Source organism: Artibeus jamaicensis, unplaced genomic scaffold (assembly GCF_021234435.1).
Source record: "Artibeus jamaicensis isolate MK-2021 breed Jamaican fruit bat unplaced genomic scaffold, CSHL_Jam_final contig_1015, whole genome shotgun sequence".
Taxonomy (NCBI): Eukaryota; Metazoa; Chordata; class Mammalia; order Chiroptera; family Phyllostomidae; genus Artibeus; species Artibeus jamaicensis.
The window spans coordinates 20,310,089-20,332,169 of record NW_026521194.1 but is presented as its reverse complement, the minus strand read 5'-3'; the positions used below and the strand labels follow the sequence as shown (position 1 = coordinate 20,332,169).

Here is a 22,081-nt window from a genome sequence, read left to right as displayed (position 1 = left end):
TACAGAAGTGAACTCTGAGTGGGTGAAAGTAAAAGCGAAGACTCAGGGACATGCACGGAAAGATGCAGAAGCTGGTGATCGCAGTGACGGACAATGGCGGGAAGGGGGCGCCCTGGAGAGCACTGGCACAGGGGAAATTTGTTTACCTGGTGATATTTTGAAATAAACGGACTGCCTGATAACCTAGAAACAATTTCCCGTAGCAAAAGCCGTGTGAATGGTGCCGGGCTGTGCCACACGGGAGCCCTCTGTGGGAGAGCCTCCGGGCACTGGACCCACCCTGACTCTGTGGCAAGGGGACATGTGGTGGCTCAAGTTCAAATTTCAGTCCATGATGCATCTGCCTCGGGCAGATGCTGTAACTGGTGTAGGGTGCTGGTGGGGGGCCTCCTGAGGAGTGAGGATGGCTTTTTGGTGCTAGTAAGCCTCCACATGAGAGTATGAGAGTGTTTAGCAGGCGTGCACAGTCACACAGGAATGAATGAGCTTGACACACACACTTGTGTCCGTATGAGACACTTGCATCCAACATGCACAGAAGTCCAGCAATGCAGGTAAAGAGGGGGCATTCTTTACATTTGTTTTACTGGAAAATACATAAAGAAATGCTTCATAAACATTAAAGCAAAAGGTCATAACAATATCATACAGAAAAAGCCAAAAGAAAGCGAGAGGAAACTAGAAGTCTAGGTAGGACAAAGGAAACGTATCCAGAAAGGGGAGCTCGAGTTGGCCAACAACCCGCCGAGCACCTCTCAGTGCTGCCCAGACCACACCTGGCCGTGCACCTCATGGAACTCCTCATGCGTGGATGTGACTCGAGCACTTTTGAAAAGAGCAAAGAAGAACCCTTGGCTTAGTAACTCAGGGTGCATCTTTTAGGTCTTTTGAACATCCTATGAGGATCCGAGATAAAACCATTTGTTTCCAATTATGAATGACATCTAATTAGCATGGAGAAAACTTAGGTTAGTGAACTAGAAGACTCATTACAGGGCTGAATTCTAATGCTCATTAGGACACTGGAATGTTTCTTTAAAAACTACACATCAAAGTAAAAGCATTAGTCTGCAAGACTTGGTTACAGGAGTCACCCAGGTTAATTTGTTTCCACAGAACAGCCCCTGACCTTAACTTGACCCTGTCTTGGATGCTGCAGGGGTGCAGAGCTTAGCTGTGCTGGCCTTCTCATTTGGCACCTGAGACTGAGGTAACACAAGAAACACACAGGGGTCAAGACTCAGACACAGTCACTGCTGCACGGCAGGGCTCCCGCTCTTTCTGAAACTGCAGTGGGACTACTCTGTTTAACCAGAGCATGGAAACCTTTGTTTTCCTTGGCCTTTCATGTAAAATGCACGTAGAAAACACCATGAAAAATTCAGTAAGGGAAAGGCTTTTCTTCACGTGTCTGAATTGTGTCAACCTGCTTCTCTACCATGTACATCGAGTTATTAGTACCAGACACGGGGGGGGGGGGTGCTCCACCTAAATTACGTAGGGAGTTAAGCAAACTATCAGTGTTTTGAGAATTCAGGTCATTAGAACCAATTTTCAAGTATTTACTTCTAAGAGACCCCCACATTGGGTTACTATCCCTCCACCCTCCTGAGGGCCAGTTAACTAGATATGCAAATCAAGTAATAAAGCAAGGAAAATATCCACTTAATTCCCACTGAAGAATATACTTGCCTAAGTGATTAAGACCAAAGGAAGAAAAATAAATAAATAAAAACGGTTGTCGAGTAAAAACGAAATGGTCCTCAGGGATGGGCGCGTGCTCACCTCCTGAGGGGTGAGTGCAGCTGGGAAGCTCCTTCACCCACAGAAAGCCAGATGGTGTTTCCCAACTGTCTAAAGAACCGCTCCACGTTTCTAAATAGTCCAGCAATAATTACACTTGTCCTCAGTGTCACTGAAGAAGCTACTAAGCAAGGCTCAGGGATCCAAAACTTTAAGGGGATAAATTTGAATGTAACCTTCCCTATAGGCCTTAATTTGAAAAAATTCATCAATGCTCAGAGAAATACCAAGAGGCATACAAGAAAAGATAAAGGAAGGAGTCTGAATAAATTAATAGCAAAGAAATAATCAGCCACTAGCAGCTTTTCTGGGACAGAATTTGAGCACTGGCACTAAGTGGTCTTGCTCCATCCAAACTGATTAAGGAGGAGGAAGAAAACTGTTACTTCTTAAAAATCTGAGCCACCAAAAAAGAGTTACACTGCCAGGGTTTTGTGTTTGTTTGCTTGCTTTTTGAGATCTTAGGTCACTACAGCACATTCACAAATACTCATTTCTGAGGAGAAATCAAAGAATAAAGAAATACAGCCAAGAAAGATCCCTAATAAAGGAATGGAAGAGCAACAAGCTACCCCACAGAACGCCCCAGATTTCTCTCTAGCGATGATCACAAGTGTGTTACCTTGCTGCACTCCTCCAGCTGAGTGCCTCGCTTCCAGGCTTCAGAGAAGATGGAGCTCACGATGCTCTGGGAGCGGGCGTGCCCTGCCGGCTGGGTGTCGGACACTCCGCTGTCAGACTGATTCGAGTGGTTTGACTGAGACTCTGTTCGAAATAAATTTTCAAAAACAAGGTCACACAAGTCAGTGTTCTGACAGTATAACTATTTATGTTCAGGTAGATCTTTTACAAAAACTAAGTGCTATACAGAACAGCAACAAGTTACCTTTACTCATTTCATATAAAGCACAGCCTGTATATTCCACTAGGAAAATTCCCTTGCCTTAGGAGCTAATAGGAAATCTTGATTCATTTAAAACAGTTCATTCACCATGAGAGAATGATAATTACAATGAGAGGTTCACATACATATTGGTATCCCGATAATCTGTCTTGGAAGAACTCATGGCAAATAAAAAAATTAATGAACCAACAATAAAGGAGTGAATTTTTTTCAATTGTGTCTTCATTACATTGAGATTAAACCTTTTTACATATCACTGCTCCGGGCCATCCCACAGAGCTCTCACTTATGAGTTCGGATATACACATGATGACTGCATCCTCTTCACACATGATGACTGCATCCTCTTCCCAGCAGTGAACAGGACTCAGAATCTGCCCCCCAAGTGAGAAGTGTGTTTCCTAGAGATTCAGGCATCACAAGGCAGCCGCTGCTCTGTTGAGCCTGGCCTCCTGGGCAAGGCATGAAGACAAGCCTTTAAGGGAGCAGGGAATGGCTGAGGATAGGGTGTAATTTGACCCCCAAAGTGAGGGAACCAGGAAGGTCACTTCACTGGACTCCAAGTCAGGTAGGAGAGTCATGCAGAAGCACCTAGTCTAATGCCTGACATCTGGGGGAGGCTTAAGTGTTAAAGTTAGTTCTATCCAATCACTCTGTGAGAGATGGGTATTATTAGATTGCCCAAGATATTGTGCCCTCTAGCAATAAAAAAAGCTCATATACCTACTGAATATAATTCAGAAATTAGGGATTGCTCTGATTTTTAAGAATCATGCTGAAGTAACCAGGTCCACTAGCAGCCTGTAGAGACACATTCATATTGCTAGTAAACAGTGCTTTGGGCATTTCAAACTACCTGGGATGCTGGAAGAACTGGATCCTGACTTAATGCTGGAGCTGGATAAGGAAGTCCAATCATAAGCAGACTCTGTCCTCTTCAAGGCTTCTTGATAGTTCACGTAGAGCTGCTTCCCATACTAAACAGAAGGCAGTAAATGATGACATCTGAGCCTTATAGGGCATGACACGATCGGTGAGGTAGGAAAGGGTGACTGATACCTTTCTGTTTTCTGATTCATAGTTTGTATTAAAATTAATACCCACGATCCTTCAAAAGTTATTTTAACACCAGTAAATTATAATCTACCCTTATTTTCCCCCATTTTTACAAAGGCAGCAAGAAGTTAACACTTGATTGGGTTCATTATCAACATAAAGATTTTTTTCCAGTTATTCCTCAAGCCCCTTTGATTTTATAGCTATCTATAATGAAATTTTATTTCTAATTCTTGGCATAAATATTTCTTCAAGTATTTTGTACAGTCATCTTTAAGATGTCCTTTAAAATATGTTTTTTAAGACTTGCTTTTTTACAGAGCAGTTTTAGGTTCACAGCGGAATTATAAGGAAGGTCAGGAGACACCACCAGCTTGCAAACATGCACAGCTTCCTCCGTGACCAGCGTCACCCACCGGAGCGGTAGGTCCGTCTGTCGTTACAGTCAGTGAACCTGCATTAACATGTCAGCGTTACCCAAAGCTCGCAGTTTATCAGCGGTTCACTCTTGGTGTTATGTATTCTATGGATGTAGACACATGAATAATAATATGTATCCACTATTACAGTATCATACAGATTATGAATATTTTCACTGCCCTAAAAATCCTGTACTCTGCTTATTCATCGTTCCCCTACCTCAAGGCAACTTAATTTTCAAACTCTGCTATGTGAGCGTGATATAGCACTCCAAAGCCAAAATAATCACTTTGATGTTACACAAGCTTTTACCAGCAGTATTACTCCATAAATAGCACCTGTTAAAAGTATATGCTTATGACCAAAGAAAAAGACATTTAAAATTAAAACATAAGGCCTGAGAAAACTAGACATTGGCAAAATCACGAACATGAAACAACCAGAGTAACTGTCATGACAGTCACAACCTTATCATTAACTACCTCATTATTCTGCTATCAAACCCAGAGAACATGTACCTTGGCGATGCGTATACCATTGATCCACTGGTGCAGGGTCCTCACATCATCACAACAAAGATACTTGATGTACTGAGATTTCTTCTGGATCTGTGGGTGCTGGAAGATTAAAGGCAAAGTCCAGTGAAGTCTGCTGGAGAACTAAAGAAAAATAAACTCTACCAAAGTTTCAATATATCCTGACAAATTACAGGGCATCAGAGTAATGACCTAGTAATTTATATCTCTCATATGGCCATAGGCCAAATAAAATGGCCCATAAATATATTTACAAAATAAATGAGAAAAACATGCTGAATTTTAGTCAAGATATCCAAATTAAAAAAATACCTTCACATATGGAAAATTCCCAAATACCCCTTCTACATTTCGAAAAAACAATGTCCATGAACAAAGTCATCAGAATTCTTTATCTGTAAGACTATGAAACAAGAAAATAATGTTCGATTTTACTTTGGACCCACAAAAAAGCACTCAGAAGACTCCAAACTGGAGTCTTGGGGAAAGCTTCCAGTGCTCTTCTGGAGGTGAACAACTGGGGGGGGTGGGCACAGCCCCTGGGGCATGAGGGGTACTCCCACCACTGCAGGGCGCTCTCTGTGGACCAAGCCCTGCTCCACAGGCCCCTGCACCCCCACGCAGCACAGCCCTTCCAGGGAATGAGCAGCTTATCAACAGCCTCACCTAATTTAGTTTTCACGACCCAATGTGCTTAGTTGAGAGCTGGATGGGAGATGACTGACTTGACCTTGAGTACCAAAGTGGAAGTGTATTCCACTTCCACAGACTCAAGGTATTTTTTTAATCCTCACCTGAGGATTTGTTTACTGATTTTAGAAAGAGAGGAAGGGAGGGAGGGAGGCAGGGGAGAGGGGAAGAGACAGAAACATCAATCCATTGCCTCCCCTACACACCCCCATCAGGGATTGACCCTGCAACCTCGGGAGGTGCCCTGACCAGAAATCAAAACTGCAACCTCTCCGACCAACTGAAAGACCCAGCCAGGGCTATAGACTCAAGACATTTTAACTCTACTGGGCCATCGCCACTCGTTCCCTGGGAAGAAAAACTCTAACTCACAGTTGTTTTGGGGTGTAATGATTGTTAATTACTACTTCTCTTTTTAGTTATTCTAAAAATACATTTTTTAATGGCTATACTTTACCTGAAGTATTTAAATTTATATCCAATCTTGTAAGAGGCTTAAAACTTTTTTAACCATATTCATTTGTTGTGGAAACCCATGAAATCAATAAACAATATGAATACATTCTCGATGTAGCAGGAATAGGTGGCCACCATTATAAATTATGTAAATTAAAGATCGATCTCACTGCGTTACAATGAGAGAAATGTAAATTCATTTACTTACCCTACTCTATATATTGCTTTACAGAGCTCAGCTCCTATGATAAAACATTTAATACAAAACCAATTTTGGTGTTGAGAGCTACAATCAGTTTTAACCACAACTCCACAATAAGAGGTTAGCAAAATAATACCAAATGATTTTTTCTCCTGATAATATAGGCTCCACAGCCTTCTCTTGGAATATATGCCCTTGTCCTCATTAAACCACACAATAAACCACCATGGCAATCCTGAAAGAGCAAAGGAGGACAGACAGAGGAGTATGTATTGTTCTGTAAGAGAGAGAGGGATTTTACTGCATTCATTCATGACAAATTATTGTTGAGTAAGAACTATTTGCCAGCTGCTTCAAGCAGCTCTTGTGATACCACGTTAACAAAACAGAAGGGGCCACACCCGGGCTGAGCAGAAGATCGAATGGGCTGACTGAAGAAGAGCGCTCTTCAGCATCGCCAGTTAGGGCAGAAGAGCTCTTCTCCACCTCCTGCTTCTTGAAACACTGCCCACTGGATGCGGTTCAGACACATGAACAAGGGGCTACAGGATGGCTCTCAGCTCTTATCACCACACCTTCCTTTACAGTGATTTATAAACTATTTCTGGCTGATTTCTTATATTTTAAGGGTTACCAGAATACGTGTTCAACTGTAGCAGTGACCCTGCCTGAGAAAGAGAGAGAGAGAGAGAGACACCTCTACACAAGGGAGTATTTTTTCAGTCAATACAGCATCAAAGAAAATCAAAGAGAAATTAACTTTTAACCTTCTCTTATCTCTCTCTAACCTGAGATTCCAAACACCACCCCAAAGAGTACTATGATACCACTATTTGAGTATTTGCAGATTACCTGCTAGTTTAAATTTTTCATTTTAGGACCCCCAAGATTCTTTTTTCAACCTCCCACATAATAAAAACATTCATTTTATAGCCTTCATTATGGTCATTTAGGCTCTGTGCCAACACCTCAGGAGAATGCCTGTTCTGCTGATATCCTGTTATTTTATTAAAATTGGCATTTTTTGAGCACTTAGTATGTTCACATGTATTAGCTCATGCCATCAAATCCTATGAGCTACATATTACTACTCCCACGATCTGAGAAGAAATGGAAGCACAGAGAAGTTCATACTGTTTTTGAAGTTACTGGTCAACAAGTGATAGAACCAGGACTTGACATAATGTGATCTCATTTCAGGGCCCATGCTGTCAAATACTGTGTCATATTATTGCCTTGTAAGTGTAAAATCGTCTTTCAAATTTACTGCCTCTCTTCTCTGTTAGCCAAATATTATTCCACCACTTTTAAAATCACACACGAAGCAGGACTTCTGGCCAAGATGGAGGTGTAGGTAGACACACTGCCTCCTCACACAACCAAAAGAAGGACAACAATTTAAAAACAAAAAACAACCAGAACTGACATGGAACAACCGGAACTGTATGGAAGCCCGACAGCCAAGGAGTTAAAGAAGAAACATCCATCCAGACCGGTAGGAGGGGCAGAGACTGGCAGCCAGGTGGAGAGGACATGTGGCAGCTGGTGGACCTGTGAGGCAGTGGCTGGTGGAACAGGTCCCACATTTGCACGTGGACAAACCAGGGGGAACAACTGGGGAGTGAGACAGACCACACAACCCAGGGTTCCAGTGCAGGGAAATAAAGCCTCAAAACCTGATTGAAAATACCTGTGGGGGTTGGGGCGGCAGTGGGACAAACTCCCAGCCTCACATGTGAGTTTGTTGGAGAGACCCACAGGGTCCTAGAACATACACAAACCCACCCACCCGGGATTTAGCACCAGAAGGGTTCACTTTGCTCGTGGGTAGCAGGGGAAGTGACTGAAATCTGGCAGAGAATTGAACAAGTGCCATTGTTCCCTCTCAGACCCCTTCCCCACATACAGCACAACAATGCAGTGACGAGGATCACCCTGCCACGGTGAATACCTAAGGCTCCACACCTGGCATGCCACAGGGGTGACAGGCATTCCAGGACAAAAATAAAGCCCCCCCCCCAAAAAAAAAACCAGATCAAAGCTCCAGAAAAAATACAATTAAGCGATGAAGAGATAGTCAACCTATCAGATGCACAGTTCAAAACACTGGTAATCAGGATGCTCACAGAATTGGTTGAGTATGGTCACATATTAGATGAAAAAATGAAGGCTATGCCAAGATAAATAAAGGGAAATGTACAGGAACCAACAGTGATGGGAAGGAAACTGAGACTCAAATCAATGGTGTGGACCAGAAGGAAGAAAGAAACATCCAGCCAGAAAAGAATCAAGAAACAAGAATTCAAAAAATTGAGGAGAGGCTTAGGAACCTCCAGGACATCTTTAAATGTTCCAACATTCGAATTATACGGGAACCAGAAGGAGAAAAAAAGAGCCACAAATTGAAAATGTATTTGAATAATGAAGGAGAACTCCCCCAATCTGGCAAAGGAAATAGACTTTCAGGAAATCCAGGAAGCTCAGAGAGCCCCAAAGAAGCTAGATCCAAAGAAGCACACACCAAGGCACATCATAATTACATTACCCAAGATTGAAAATAAGGAGAATCTTAGAAGCAGCAAGAGAAAAGGAGACAGTTACCTACGAAGGAGTTCCCATCAGATTGTCAGGTGATTTCTCAAGAGACCTTGCTGCCAAGAAGGGGCTGGAAAGAAGTATTCCAAGTCATGAAAGGCAAGGAACTACATCCAAGATTACTCTATCCAGCAAAGCTTTCATTTAGAATGGAAGGGCAGATAAAGCGCTTCTCAGATAAGGTCAAGTTCAAGGAGTTCATCATCACCAAGCCCTTATTATATGAAATGTTAAAGGGACTTATGTAAGAAAATGAAGATAAAAAATATGAATAGTAAAATGACAGCAAACTCACAATCATTAACAACCACACCTAAAACAAAAACAAAAGCAAACTAAGCAAACAACTAGAACAGGAACAGAACCACAGAGGTTGAGATCACATGGAGGGTTAGGAACAGGGGGGTGGGAGGGGTAGGGGGGGAAGGCACAAAGAATAAGCAGAATAAATGGTAGGTAGGAAATAGGGGGAGAGTAAGAATAATATAAGAAATGTAGAAGCTGAGGAACTTTTATGTATAACCCATGGACATGAACTAAAGGGGGGGGATGTGGGTGGGAGGGGGTGTGTGGGGCAGAGGGGAGTGAAGGGGGGAAATGGGACAACTGTAATAGCATAATCAATAAACTATATTAAAAAATAAATAAAATCACACATGAGATAAAAACAAGTATAGAGGAGATGTTCTTGCTAAAATTAGAAGCTTTGCATTAAATTCTTAAACACTCCAAAGAGAATATATAATGGAACTGCCCTCCAAAACAAATGAAGAGCTATACAGAAAGGCTATTATTTCATTCCTAAAATGATTTAGTTGATTTGGAAAGTTTGTATTGTTTAATAATAAAGGCAAAAGTTTTGAGAATAAAAGCATTTAAGAATATGAAATTCTTGATTACTATTTTTAAGTATATTTTATTGATAATGCTATTGCAAGGGGAGGAAAGTTTTCTAAATTTTCCTCCCCTTTATCCCCCTCCATCCTGCATCCTCCCACCCTCCAGCCTTCCTCCCAAGGCCTTAAAGGTTCATGTCCATGGGTTGTACTTGTAAGTTCTTTGGCTTCTCTATTTCCTATACTATTTTTAACCTTCCCCTTGTCTATTTTGTGCCTACCAATTATGCTTCTTATTCCCTGTACCTTTTCTGCCCATTCTTACCCTCCCCACTGATATCCCTCCATGTGATCTCCATTCCTGCGATTCTGTTCCTGTTCTAGTTATTTACTTAGTTTTTCTGGTTTTGTTTTTAGGTTCAGTTGTTAGTAGTTGTGAGTTTGTTGTCATTTTTACTGTTCACAGCTTTGATCTTCTTTTTCTTAGATAAGTTCCTTTAACATTTCATATAATAAGGGCTTGGTAATTGTGAACTCCTTGAACTTGACCTTATCTGGGAAACACTTTTTCTGCCCCCCCCCCCCCATTCTAAATGATACCTTTGCTGGATAGAGTAATCTTGGGTGCAGGTCCTTGTCTTACATGACTGAGAATGTCTTTGCAGCCCTTCTTGCCTGTAAGGTTTCTTTTGAGAAATCAGCTGACAGTCCTTTGTAAGTAACTCTCCTTTTCTCTTACTGCTTTTAAGATTCTCTCCTTATATTTAATCTTGGGTAACTTAATTATGATGTGTCTTGGTGTGTTTCTTCTTGGATCCAACTTTGGGACTGTCTGGGCTTCCTGGACTTGCACGTCTAGTTCCTTCGCCAGACTGGGGAAGTTTTCCTCCATCATATTTTCAAAGAAGTTTTCAATTTCCTGGTCTTCCTCTTCTCCTACTGGCACCCTATGATTTGGATGTTGGAATGTTTAAAGTTGTGCCAGACAACTTGCCCTAAGCCTCTCCTAATTTTTTCTGACTTGTTTCTTTGTTCTATTCCAGTTGGATGTTTACTTCTTCCTTTTGATCAAAATCTTGATTTGAGTCCCAGTTTCCTTCCCTTCACTATTGGTTCTCTGTATATTTCCCTTTATTTTACTTTGTATAGTCTTCATTTCTTCCTCCATTTTGTGACTGAACTCAATTGTTTCTGTGACCATCCTGATTTAACAGTGTTTTGAACTCTGCATCTGATAGGTTGGCTATCTCCTTGTCACGTAGTTCTTTTTCTGGAGTTTTGATCTGTTCTTTCATTTGAGCCATATTTCTTTGTCTTGGTGCACTTGTTATGTTACAAGGACCAGAGCCTTAGGTACTCCTCAGAGAGGGGCAACCCATTTTGCTGGGTTGTGGTGCTGTCTGTGGGGGAGGGGTCAGAGAGGGAACAATGCCACTTGCTAGCTTCTCAGCCCTCTCCCCACTTTCCATCACTTCCCACAAGTGGATTATGCCCTTTCAGGTGCTGATCCCAGGTGGTGGCTTGTATACATTCTAGGATGCTGTGAGAGTCTCCAACAGACTCTCCTGTGAGACTGGGAGCTTCTCCCACTGCCACAATCTTCAGAGACTTTTACAGGCGCAGGTTTTGAGGCTTTATTTCCCTGTGCTGGAACCCTGGGTTGTACAGTCTGTCTTGCTCCGCAGTTGTTCCTCCCCGTTTATCCACTAGCTGCCACCTTGCCTTGCATCCTCTCCGTCCCAGCTGCCCGTCTCTGCCGCTCCTACCAGTCTGGATGAAAGTCTCTTCTTTAACTCCTTGGTTGTTGGACTTCCATGGAGTTTAATTTTCTGGCAATTCTGGTTGTTTTAAAATTGGTTGTTGTCCTTTTGGCTGTACAAGTAAATGAAGTGTTTCTGCCTATGTCTTCATCTTGGCCAGATCACGAAATTCTGGATTACTATTGTGCTATTAGGTGATTTTTCTCTGTTTATGTCAAAAATTAGATGAGACTGATACTTTCTAAAACTTTATAACTAAAAGTGATGCTCTAAAATCACAGTCCAAGTGCTAATGAAAAACCACAACATGTATACTAACATTTATTACTTTGCAAACATATAAAGGCTTTAAAATTAGTTCCCTCAAGTAATTTGCAAGAAGTTAAAAAATAAAAATATGTAACACTGCACCCACTCAAAAACTTTTGATCTTTCTAAACCTCAAAAAAAGACCCTTAGAAGAAATATATTCTTAACCTAGGAATTTTATGTATGCTGCAAAAGGGATTAACACAATACTGCAAGAAATAACAAGTGTTGGCGATGATGTGGAAAAAAGGAATCCTTATATATTGTTGGTTGGATTGTATATTGGTGTAGCCATTATGGAAAACAGTATGGAGGTTCCTCAAAAATTTAAGGATAGAACTATCATGTGATCCAGCAATCCCTCTGGTGGGTATTTCTAGAAGAGCATGAAAACACTAATTTTAAAAGATGTATGCACCCCTATGTTCGCTGTAGCACTTTTTTACAGTAGCCGAGATATGGAACAACCTAAGTGTTCATCGACAGATAAGTGGATTTTCTAGGTCCCCACGTGATGCCTGGAACTGCAGTGGCCGTCTGTGACATGCACCGGATGGAATAGGGAACAATGGAAAGAATTTGGGTTCTCTGACAATCTTGAGCCATTACAATAAACAACTCTTATTGTCCTCATGTTATGAGATCCCCAAATAGCTTACATTTATAGGGGCTCTGTTTACTGATATTTACCTTATAAGAAATTAAAACTTAGAAAAAATTAAAAGATAAGAATATGCAAATATACATTCCACTACCCAAGAGAGCAAAGATATCATCACATGTCATGTAACCTCTTTGAAAACTCCATTATACATTTGTGAGAGAATGAGAGTCTAAAAGGCAAATCTTAGCATCATCTAAAGAGTGATTTTGACATCATGGACCCCTTTATAGGTTCCCAGGGACTCCCCAAGGATGTTGGGTCTCATTTTGAAACTACTGAATTAAGCTAATTTCTACTGACTTTAAAAAAATTATTTGTTGCTGTAATTTAAATGATGTGATGGTATTCTCTAAGAAAGGATTACCTTTCTTAGAGAAGGGGTTATCATTATAATACACCTAATAAGGGGTTATCATTATAATACACCTAATTTTATCAAAGCAGTAAAAATTCTATCCCCAAGCCCTAAAACACTGCTGCCCCAAACCCAACTGCTAATTCCCAGGAAAGCAGAAGCAAACAATGACATGAACAAGGAGCCTAAATAGATACCATGGGGTTACTATGACGGAGCCAATGAGAAAGACATAACCATCTCTGTAATTATCCTGGATTTTTAAAAGTTGGATTTAAAAAACAAAAGATTTTATTTATTTATTTTGAGAGAGAAGGGAAGGGATGGAGAAAGGAAGAGAAACACAATGCGTGATTGGTTAACTCTTGCACACCCCAATAGGGGACCTGGCCCGCAACCCAGGCCTGTGCCCTGACCAGGAATCAAACCAGTGACCTTTCAGTCTGCAGGCCAGTGCTCAATCCACTGAGCTGCACCAGCTAGGGCTAAAAGTTGTTTTTATCAGTGTCCCAAAAGATCACTAAAAGTTCATTAAAAATGTCAGTTCTCAAAGTACAGGTATAACTGCTTTGAGCGCACATATTTGGATTAAGAAGGAAAAAAAAAATCCCTAAAATCAGTTCAGACATGCACGAGTTATCAGGGTAGTATTTGGGGGTTGGGAGACAAAAACTATTACTGGACCAGATGAGAACCAGTCCACTCTGACCTTGGGCACAGTACCCTCTGATGGTTCTGAGTGAGAGTACAGGAGAAAAACTAAAGCACACAAAATTCCTGTGTCTCACATTTGGCTCTGATCTAAGATTTCCTAAATTAAGCCTGTTATTCAATGAAAGTCTCAATTTTATAATCCAATCTATTTTATATGTTATGGCTTGAAGCTTACAACCTAGCATTCATTTCTTAGCAACATCAATCTAATAAAGGCTACTTAGGTAAGGGCCAGCCAGCTGTGGTATATAGCACACAATTCTTTTCATTATCCTTCACCATTCCTTTAAAAATCTATAGGAAAAAAAGCAAGAACAATATACTCACTGAAGATCCAAACTACTCTAAAATGTGTCCAATAACCTGCTCTATGTCTAACATCGTATTAAAATTACTAAAAAGAGATACATGTTTACCTTTAGCACCAGACAGTAGTCTGTGGGGGCTTTGTATTTGTTCCGATAGTCCTGTCCGTAATAAACATTCACATGATCCAGCTGGAGAAAGCAGACCAGCTCCCGAGAGACCTAAGATAAAAAACACCCAGATGGGAGATTTAACAATAATGTGTAAGCAAGCAAATATCATAACTAGTAACAGTTTCTAGTAGAAAAATCAAAACTTTACCAAGTAGAAATTACTGCTCTTTTGCAGAAGATAGTGAGATTTCCTAGAAATGTTTCTTTTTTAATCCATAACGCAACAAAAAAGGCCATCTTGCCGTTTATAATGAACACTGACTTGCTTGGGAAAAAAGTGGCATTTTAAAGAAACTTTAAGTACGGGGGGACCCCAAAAGAGAACAGAATTTATTTATTAAAAAATTGTATTTATTGTTACATCTTTAAACTTCAGTCACTTTCACAAGTACTCTCCATTTGATGTAATACACCTATTGAGACGTTTTCCCACTGCTTAAAAAAGCTTTTGAACTTGTCAATTTTGATGCATTTCAGTGCTTCTGCCATTTTTTTGTTTCCCCTTGTCCATGATGGTAAAACGTTTTTGTTTGAGGACTTTTTCATCCAGGGAAACAAAAAAAAAAAAGTCACTTCAGGTGAGACTACATGAATCGGGAGGGTGGGGCACACTTGGTGCAGTGTGGGATGTGTGCTTGTACATCACCCATCAAGAAATGGGCAAACTCACTGAAAGTCCCTTCTAAAAAAAATCATCGAAGCCAAATGCAGCCCCTCACAACAATATCAGCTGGTACACTGATACAGATGTGTTCCTAGATCACCTGGTGGGAGAAGCCTGTACTACAAGGGCCCGCCCCCCCAAAGATAATTCCAGTTCTGGGGGGTGCCCCCTCATATGGTATAACAGGGGTCCCAAACTCCAGGCCATGGACCAACACCAGTCCATGCCTGTTAGGAACTATGCTGCACAACAGGAGGTGAGGTTGAACGTAATGCCATAGAATCCATCCTGAAACCCTCCCCCCAAACCCTCCATTCCTAGAAACACTGTTTTCCACAAAACCAGTCCCTGGTGCCAAAAAGGTTAGGGACCGCTGGATAGTATATTATATACAATACAGTATAATAGAGCTCTTTGGAAAGAGCAAGAAAAGAACGTAGTTCAGTGTCTGTACACCCATATACCGAGTACAGCATTTCTCAAGTCAGGGTTTCCTCACCAGTTAAATAGGGTCAACCTCTCAGGATGGCAATACAGGTTGGAAGAAGTGATACTGTAAGGAGTTTAAACAGTGCTGGCCCTCAGTGAGCACAGAAGTAACAGGTACCAAGGGGACCCTCGGAAGAAGCATATTCCCCAAGCAAGGCTGAAACAGCTATAATCCCACACAGCTATTCTCCCCAAACAACAACAAGCAAAAAACCACTCTCCTAGAAGTTCCAAAAAATAATAAGTAAAAGTATGGTTCAAATTTGGCAAGTGGATCAAGATGGGCCAAATGACTGACCACAGAGAGAACGTTTTCAGGTTTCTTCTTCTTTATAACATATCAGAAAAGCAAAGCAATGTTTTATGTGTCCTACAGTATTTGAAACAAATCAAAGTCTAGATTCGCCTTGTCAACACACTCACTACAAATTAAAATCAACTAGCATAATGAAGAAACTCAAAAGCCAGAAGAAGGGGGACACACCTTTGCTTTTCCTTTAGGGACATAGTAAATACCAGACGCTCGTAAGAGAAAATAACGTTTTTTCCAGGACTTCTTGCCATCATCTTTCAACCAAAGGACTCCTTCAATTTCTGGTACAGTTACAGAACTTCCACAAAAACATTCCTAAAATATGAAAATAAGTTAGAAAGGCTTATATGATCCTTGGATTCTCATAACAAAGTTGTGTTTACACCTGTGAAATGCATGACAATGTAATTAAACCAAAATAACTTTGTAATAAAACCGCAATGCTAATTTTACCTCAGTTAGAATTTTCTATTCTAAACATAATATGGATTTATTGTGGAACTACTATGGCAATCCCTATGAACTTTTACCTAAAAATTCTTTTTAAAGATTTTATTTATTTATCTTTAGAGGGGAAGGGAAGGAGAGAGGGAGAGAAATATCAATGCATGGTTGTCTCTTGCGCATCCCCTGCTGGGAACTGGCCTGCAACCCAGGCATGTGCCCTGACTGGGAATTGAACTGCAATCCTCTGGTTCACAGGCCCTCGCTCAATCCACTGAGCTACACCAGCCAGGGCCTAAAAACTTTTTTGAAGAAACTGAGATGAAATGTTAACTGAGTTGAATACAATAGCATTTAAATGAATTTGTAAACGACATACTTGTAATAAATTTAATAAAAGTGTCAGAGCTAACATAAGCACTGAACTTTGTTTTTCATTAAATTATTAACACATTCAAATTAGCTGTCAAGCTAAGTAGGAATATACTTTAAAAGAAAGCAACATGCTAAGTTAATGATTAAATTTTCAGAATTTAAAAACTCTGTCAATTTATGTCACTCTAAAACAAAAAGGGCATTTAGTTTAAAAATATTTAATACTCAACGAGCCCTGGCTGGTGTGGCTCAGTTGACTGAGTGCCAGCCTGCAAACCAGAGTTGCCAGTTCTAATCCAGGTCAGAGCATATGCCTGGGTTGCAGACTGGGTCCCTCAGTAGGGGGCAGAGAGAGGCAACCACACATTGATATTTCTCTCCCTGTCTTTCTCCCTCTTTTCCTTCCTCTCTAAAAATAAATAAATAAAATATTTTTAAAAATATTAAATTAAAATAAATGTAAACAAACTCAAAATTTTGAATTCTGCTTATACTTAGAAACAATTTTAATTTTAAAATAAAAAGCAATCATGTATTTGGTAAAAGATTTTTAGAAATGTCCACTAAACATTAATATAACATATTTTGAGCCTAAATTAATTTCTCTCCCCAAAGTACTCGGAGGAAAGTAATTCGTAATTGAAAAATTACGAATTATAGAGGATTTTTCTTAATTATAGTGTGCATATGAAAAGCTGAGTGATGATCTTCGTTTTCCTAATTGCCTTGTTGCTAAGAAAGAAATTTATTCAGATTTTCAAACATTCCCTTGTATCAGCAAAAGCTAAAAAGCCAAAAATTTAATTATATTTGAATTTGTGTTATTGCTTTTCAAAATGAGAAAATGTATGTATTTTTAGAAATGATTGTTTTAAAAAATTCAGTAATATAAGACTAAGGCTTGAAATATTTTGTAAACAGCTAATTACATTTACAGCACCATAAAACAGCACCATCACGTGCTTCACTGATCAACCTTTTCTCTCACTCGCCGGCCCGACAGCTCCTGCTCCTTTTAGTACACCCGTACACTGCATGGCAAAATAAGAGTCTTTAAAAGCTTCTTCAGTGGCCCAACATTCATACAGTTGAACCCTGTCCACGAGGCTATAGAAGAATATAGTGTTCTCTAGCTACAACTGCAAAAATAAATATACTGCACTGACATATTTCAAAAAAAGTGTGCTTAATATTTTAATATGGTAAAGTGCAAAGAAAAAGAATGATGGGGGAGTGGAGAATTGTACCTCCAACAGCACTTCTTTATTTCTGTCAGCCATCTCAGCGGTTTCCTTTTTCCCCAGAAGATAGTTCTGGAAGAATGAATAAATGAAGGTTAAAGGATACATGCATTCTATTATTCTCTTGGCACAAGTGCATATGTGATTTCTTCTAGAGACATAGTAACTGTGCGTCAACTTCCACCTGTGCAGAATGAGAAGGAACACTCTTTGAAAAGCAACCTGTGTGTGGACATCACCACTGAATGGTTAGCATTGGCCTCCTCCTCACCTCTATCTACGTACCTTGAACTACTCTATAAACTCCTCTGCCTCAAACCCTGAGGTGACAGTACGTGCAACAGCTGGTAAATGTGTTTCCATGTGTCTAATGAAAGCTACTTGTATAAGACCTGACAGGTTCACAAATTATTAAGTATAACAAAGGTGGCAAATTTCCTTAAAATATGCTGAGCTTAACTGATCCAAATGCAGAAAATTTAGTCTATGTTCTTGGCTTTTACAGAAGAAAACCAAAATTCTCTGAGGCTATCATAATCTCATTTGGGTCACTCAACTAAACTATAAAGCCTTATGATAAGCCTTATGAAAAATTTTCACAATCATCCATAATAAAGATCTGTTGGTATTCCCAGATGTGTAATCTCCATTAAAATATCCAGTGGGGATGTCACATGGTTACATATCCACCTGAAAGATAACTACTGTGTACCTTTAACACTGCTACTATTTTTCCTCATTACTACTTTTTATAATGGGGGTTGTTCTCTCACCTTTTTATAAAATATGTGGGCAATAGAAGTATTAACTCAAATGTTATCCTAGAATAAACAAAGATGCCAAATAAATCGAGGTAACATATACCAGAATGTGGAACTATTTATCATCAAGGTTGCCGTGACCAAAAAAAATAAGAAATCAAAGAAAGTGTAACCTGGATAAATGGCTTAAGTAGAAAAACTTAAATATGTAATATGTAAGTACTTTTCTTTGATGGATGAGAAACAAACCAAACGAACAGCTACTGAACACAGATCTGGATCAGAGAGAGCAGAAACCTGGTAACTCTCCGGAGTTACTTCCATTTCTCCAACCCTATCTGGCTCTTTGGGTTGGTAACTTCTCTGAGCCTTGACACCTGGGCCCAGAAGTCCTTCCTCCTCAGCAGTAGTGAGTACTCCCATGGGGGTTTACAACCACAGTGTTCCAATCAGGTGGATTCCAGTCTTTTAACTCTATTAACTTAGCAGTAATAGAGTAATACAAGAATAGTACTAAGAAGTAATACAACAATAGGAGGTTAAGAACCCTAACCTCGTCCTGGCTGGGTGGCTCAGTTGGTTGGAGCATTGTCCTGTAGACCAAAGGGTTGCAGGTTCAATCCCAGGTCAGGGCATAATAACTAGGTTGTGGGTTTGATCCCCAGTTGGGGCACATATGGGAGGCAACCGATCAATGTTTCTCAATTATGTTGATGTTTCTCTTTCTCTCTTCCTCTCTCTCTAAGATCAATAAACATACCCTCAGGTGAGGATTAAAAAAATAATCCCAACCTCTACAAGTTACTGAGTCTTACCTGTGGGTTTTTGAAAAGTGCATATTTTTCTATACGCTCCATAAATATAAGCTTGTTTTGACTATCTCTTGTCCAATTAAGAAGATTTTCAACCAAGTTTTCATGGTCTTCAAAGATTCTCTCTGTCCCAAAATAAAATATCAATATTTTGTTAGTATTTACCAGAACTGCATCAAAGATATGAATCCTTGGAAAGTGATTCACAGCAGAAATATAGAATCTTTACTGACACCACAACCTTGGGCCCTTAGAAGTCCTTGGTTTTCCATCTATTTTCAAAGAAGGGAACATGTCCTAACAGTGGTAAATGACTTCAGCAAGGTCACACAGCTGCTACGCAGAATGAGGACTAGAGCTAGGTCTTCTAACTTCTAGGTTTCCTTCAGCTTTCAGCCTTTTCCCATTCCATTGTTTAAAAAAAAAGTTGATTGCATTTTCATAAATTCTGATGTTAAGCATTTCCGATAGTGTTCAGTTCTTATTAATTTTTAAAACTTTCAAGATTACATTTTTGATCCATGGGTTTTGTTTAATTTTAAACATAGACATATTTTCTAATTTGGAAATAGGAGTCAAAGTACAAGTCCTTTAGACTGAACATATATTCAAAGAACATATTCTAGACAATTCTTTGAAATTTCTTGAGAGTTGTTTATGGCCTCATACTTAATTTTTGGAATATTCCATTTCTGTTTGAACAGAATATGTATTTTTCTGTTATTGATCTAAACATTGGTAGATAAAAAAATTACTTTTCAAATCTCCTATATCTTTTTCTGTCTGCTTGATTATCCTTATCACTGAAAAGGTTCTACTACGAAGGCTGACTTGTGAATTTCTCCTGCTAGTCATCAATTTTTGCTTTATACATTTTAGTACTATTAGCTAAAACTTAGAAGATGGTCTCTTTTTGGTGAATATGTGTGTTTTCTTCATCTCTAGTAATGCATTTTGCTTGAAGTCTATTTTATCTGATATTAATATAGTTAATTATCTTTCTTTTGGTTAGTGTCTTTTCACATTCCTTTTATTTTCAACCTTTATGTGTCTTTAGGTAATAGGTCTTGTCTGAACAGCAAACAACTGCATTTTGTTTACTCATCCTTTCTAATAATCTCTGTTGTTTAATTGGGTAGTTTACATGTATAATGTGTTTACACCATCTTATTTCGGGCTCTTTAGTAGTCCCTTGTTTTCTTTTATTTCATTCAACAAATTCTGAATAACCACATACTATAATTTTTTTATTTTTCAATTTAGTTTACATTTATTATTATTATTATTTATTAGTTTCAGGTACACAGCATAGTGGATCCACAACCAAATACTTTACAGTGTGGTCCCCCTGATAATTTAAGTACTCGCCTGGCTCTGTACAGACCTGTTACAATGTTAATTGACTATATCCCCTATGCTGTACTTCACATCCCCGTGACTACATATTTTGTGACTACTAATTTATAGTTCTTAATCCCTTTACCCTGTATACCCCTCGTCTCTAGCAACCAATCAGATTTATCTCTGTGTCTATGAGTTGACCGCATGCTGTACTTGAAGTACTGTGGCACATATGATTAAATAAGACACCATGGTCAATTATATAAAAGGTAATACAGAAATATAAGTTTTCAAGCTCTGGCCATGGAAATACACACATTTTCAGTGTATCATGATACTACTACCTTTGTGAACTAAACAAATTTTCTAGTTTATTAAGAACAAATATGAATATTGAGAATATATTTTTATACATGTTAATGAAGTTCTAATAACTTCTGATTTCGTTTTGGGAGTTGTGTACATATGTTCTGAGAGAATGGGTTAATAATTCAATTTTTATTTCTCTGGAAATTGCTTTGAATATTTAAAAATAATAAGTAATGAGAAATACAAATAAATATTTTAAATAAAACAGCAAGTTAAAATTAATAATGGATTCAATAAAGTGTAATAAAATAATTATTGCTAGGTTTCTGTAATCATAAAACACATTTTAAAAGTTACTGATGATATAAAAAATTAGAATGTTTATAATTAGAAAACACCTTAACGAACACCATATCTTAAGAAACTAAGACTTAGTACACCTAGCCAAAAATAAGAAATTTGTGCTTTTTGTTTCCCATGAGAGTCAAATGCTGGTATAAAGACTTCAATAAAAATGGGAATAATAAACTGGGCTTTAGTAAGTGTGCTAATCTATGTAGTTCTTATTTGAAGGGAAATACTATTTTGTTACCTTAAAAAAAAGTTTGTTATAGTGAGATTTTACTAAAGACAAAAAAGAAAAGAAAAAAAAAACGAGTTTTACTCATATATCAGTGTGTTTCCTTGAGTTACATGTTATTTTTTTTGTTGATTTAAATATTGATGCAATATTCCATAAACTTTTAAATCATAGCTTCCTTAGTAATCCCTAAATGTTTTCCTGTTTGGTAAAAAAGTTCATGGACTTGGATGTAATACAAAAATCTTTTATCTTACTCCTTTTTTTCCCTGTGTTTGAAATATTTGTCTCTATTAAAAATGTCAAACATTTTATGTAAAAAAAAAAAAATCTGGAGTGAACTAGAAATCTCATATTCCAAAGAATCTCAAAATACTTGAAAAAAAGATAATGTAAAAAGCCACAGTTATATTATTATAGGGAATATATATATATATGTGTGTGTGTCTCAAGGTGCTTTGGTCAACACAAAAACTGCTGGAATTACATAGAAATTAAAAAGTAACTGAAGCAATGGGATTACTAACCCATCTGTAACTCAGAGATGGTTTCCACCAGTGACCAGTCTGAACTGTAACCGCAGTGGGATTTGTCCATCAGGTTGTCCAGCACTTGTCTCACTGTCTGCCTCTCATCCACCATCATTGTTTTAGAGCTATCATCAGACATGTGGACTCTAATCACCAGCTACAACAGGCAAAAAGAAAATTAAACACAAATAAAAAATGAGACATTTTAGAAAATCCTCTAAATATTGGGCAATGTTGTCAGTAATATTCTTAGTTAAATATAAATTAAACAACTTTATTATGTAAAAATACTTTTAAAATTAGGTATCAAATAACATACCTTAACGAATTTAAAGCCTTCTTAAAATTATAATACCAGGTAAGATTATAATACCAGTATTTTGTTGTACTCTGTTAGAATCATGTAAAACCAGAAAGTTAGTTCTTTTAAATGCATTTTATTC

The 22,081-nt window shown here is 38.7% G+C and overlaps 1 protein-coding gene across 9 annotated transcripts in view; it reads right to left on the bottom strand.

Annotated features, from left to right (window-relative positions):
• Positions 1 to 22,081, bottom strand: part of RAPH1 (Ras association (RalGDS/AF-6) and pleckstrin homology domains 1) — an 80,464-nt gene that overhangs the window by 6,041 nt on the left and 52,342 nt on the right. For 8 of the 9 annotated variants that reach the window (XM_037165893.2, XM_037165890.2, XM_053657658.1 and 5 more), the window contains 8 exons: positions 21,636 to 21,795; positions 18,882 to 19,003; positions 17,312 to 17,377; positions 15,417 to 15,560; positions 13,717 to 13,827; positions 4,702 to 4,800; positions 3,564 to 3,684; positions 2,426 to 2,568 (listed from right to left, as the gene is read on the bottom strand). In XM_037165893.2, the coding sequence (XP_037021788.2) occupies positions 2,426 to 2,568; positions 3,564 to 3,684; positions 4,702 to 4,800; positions 13,717 to 13,827; positions 15,417 to 15,560; positions 17,312 to 17,377; positions 18,882 to 19,003; positions 21,636 to 21,795 (966 nt within the window). Of the gene's footprint in view, positions 1 to 1,129; positions 1,206 to 2,425; positions 2,569 to 3,563; positions 3,685 to 4,701; positions 4,801 to 13,716; positions 13,828 to 15,416; positions 15,561 to 17,311; positions 17,378 to 18,881; positions 19,004 to 21,635; positions 21,796 to 22,081 lie in introns of all 9 variants that reach the window. The other variant, XM_053657724.1, reaches the window with a different exon arrangement.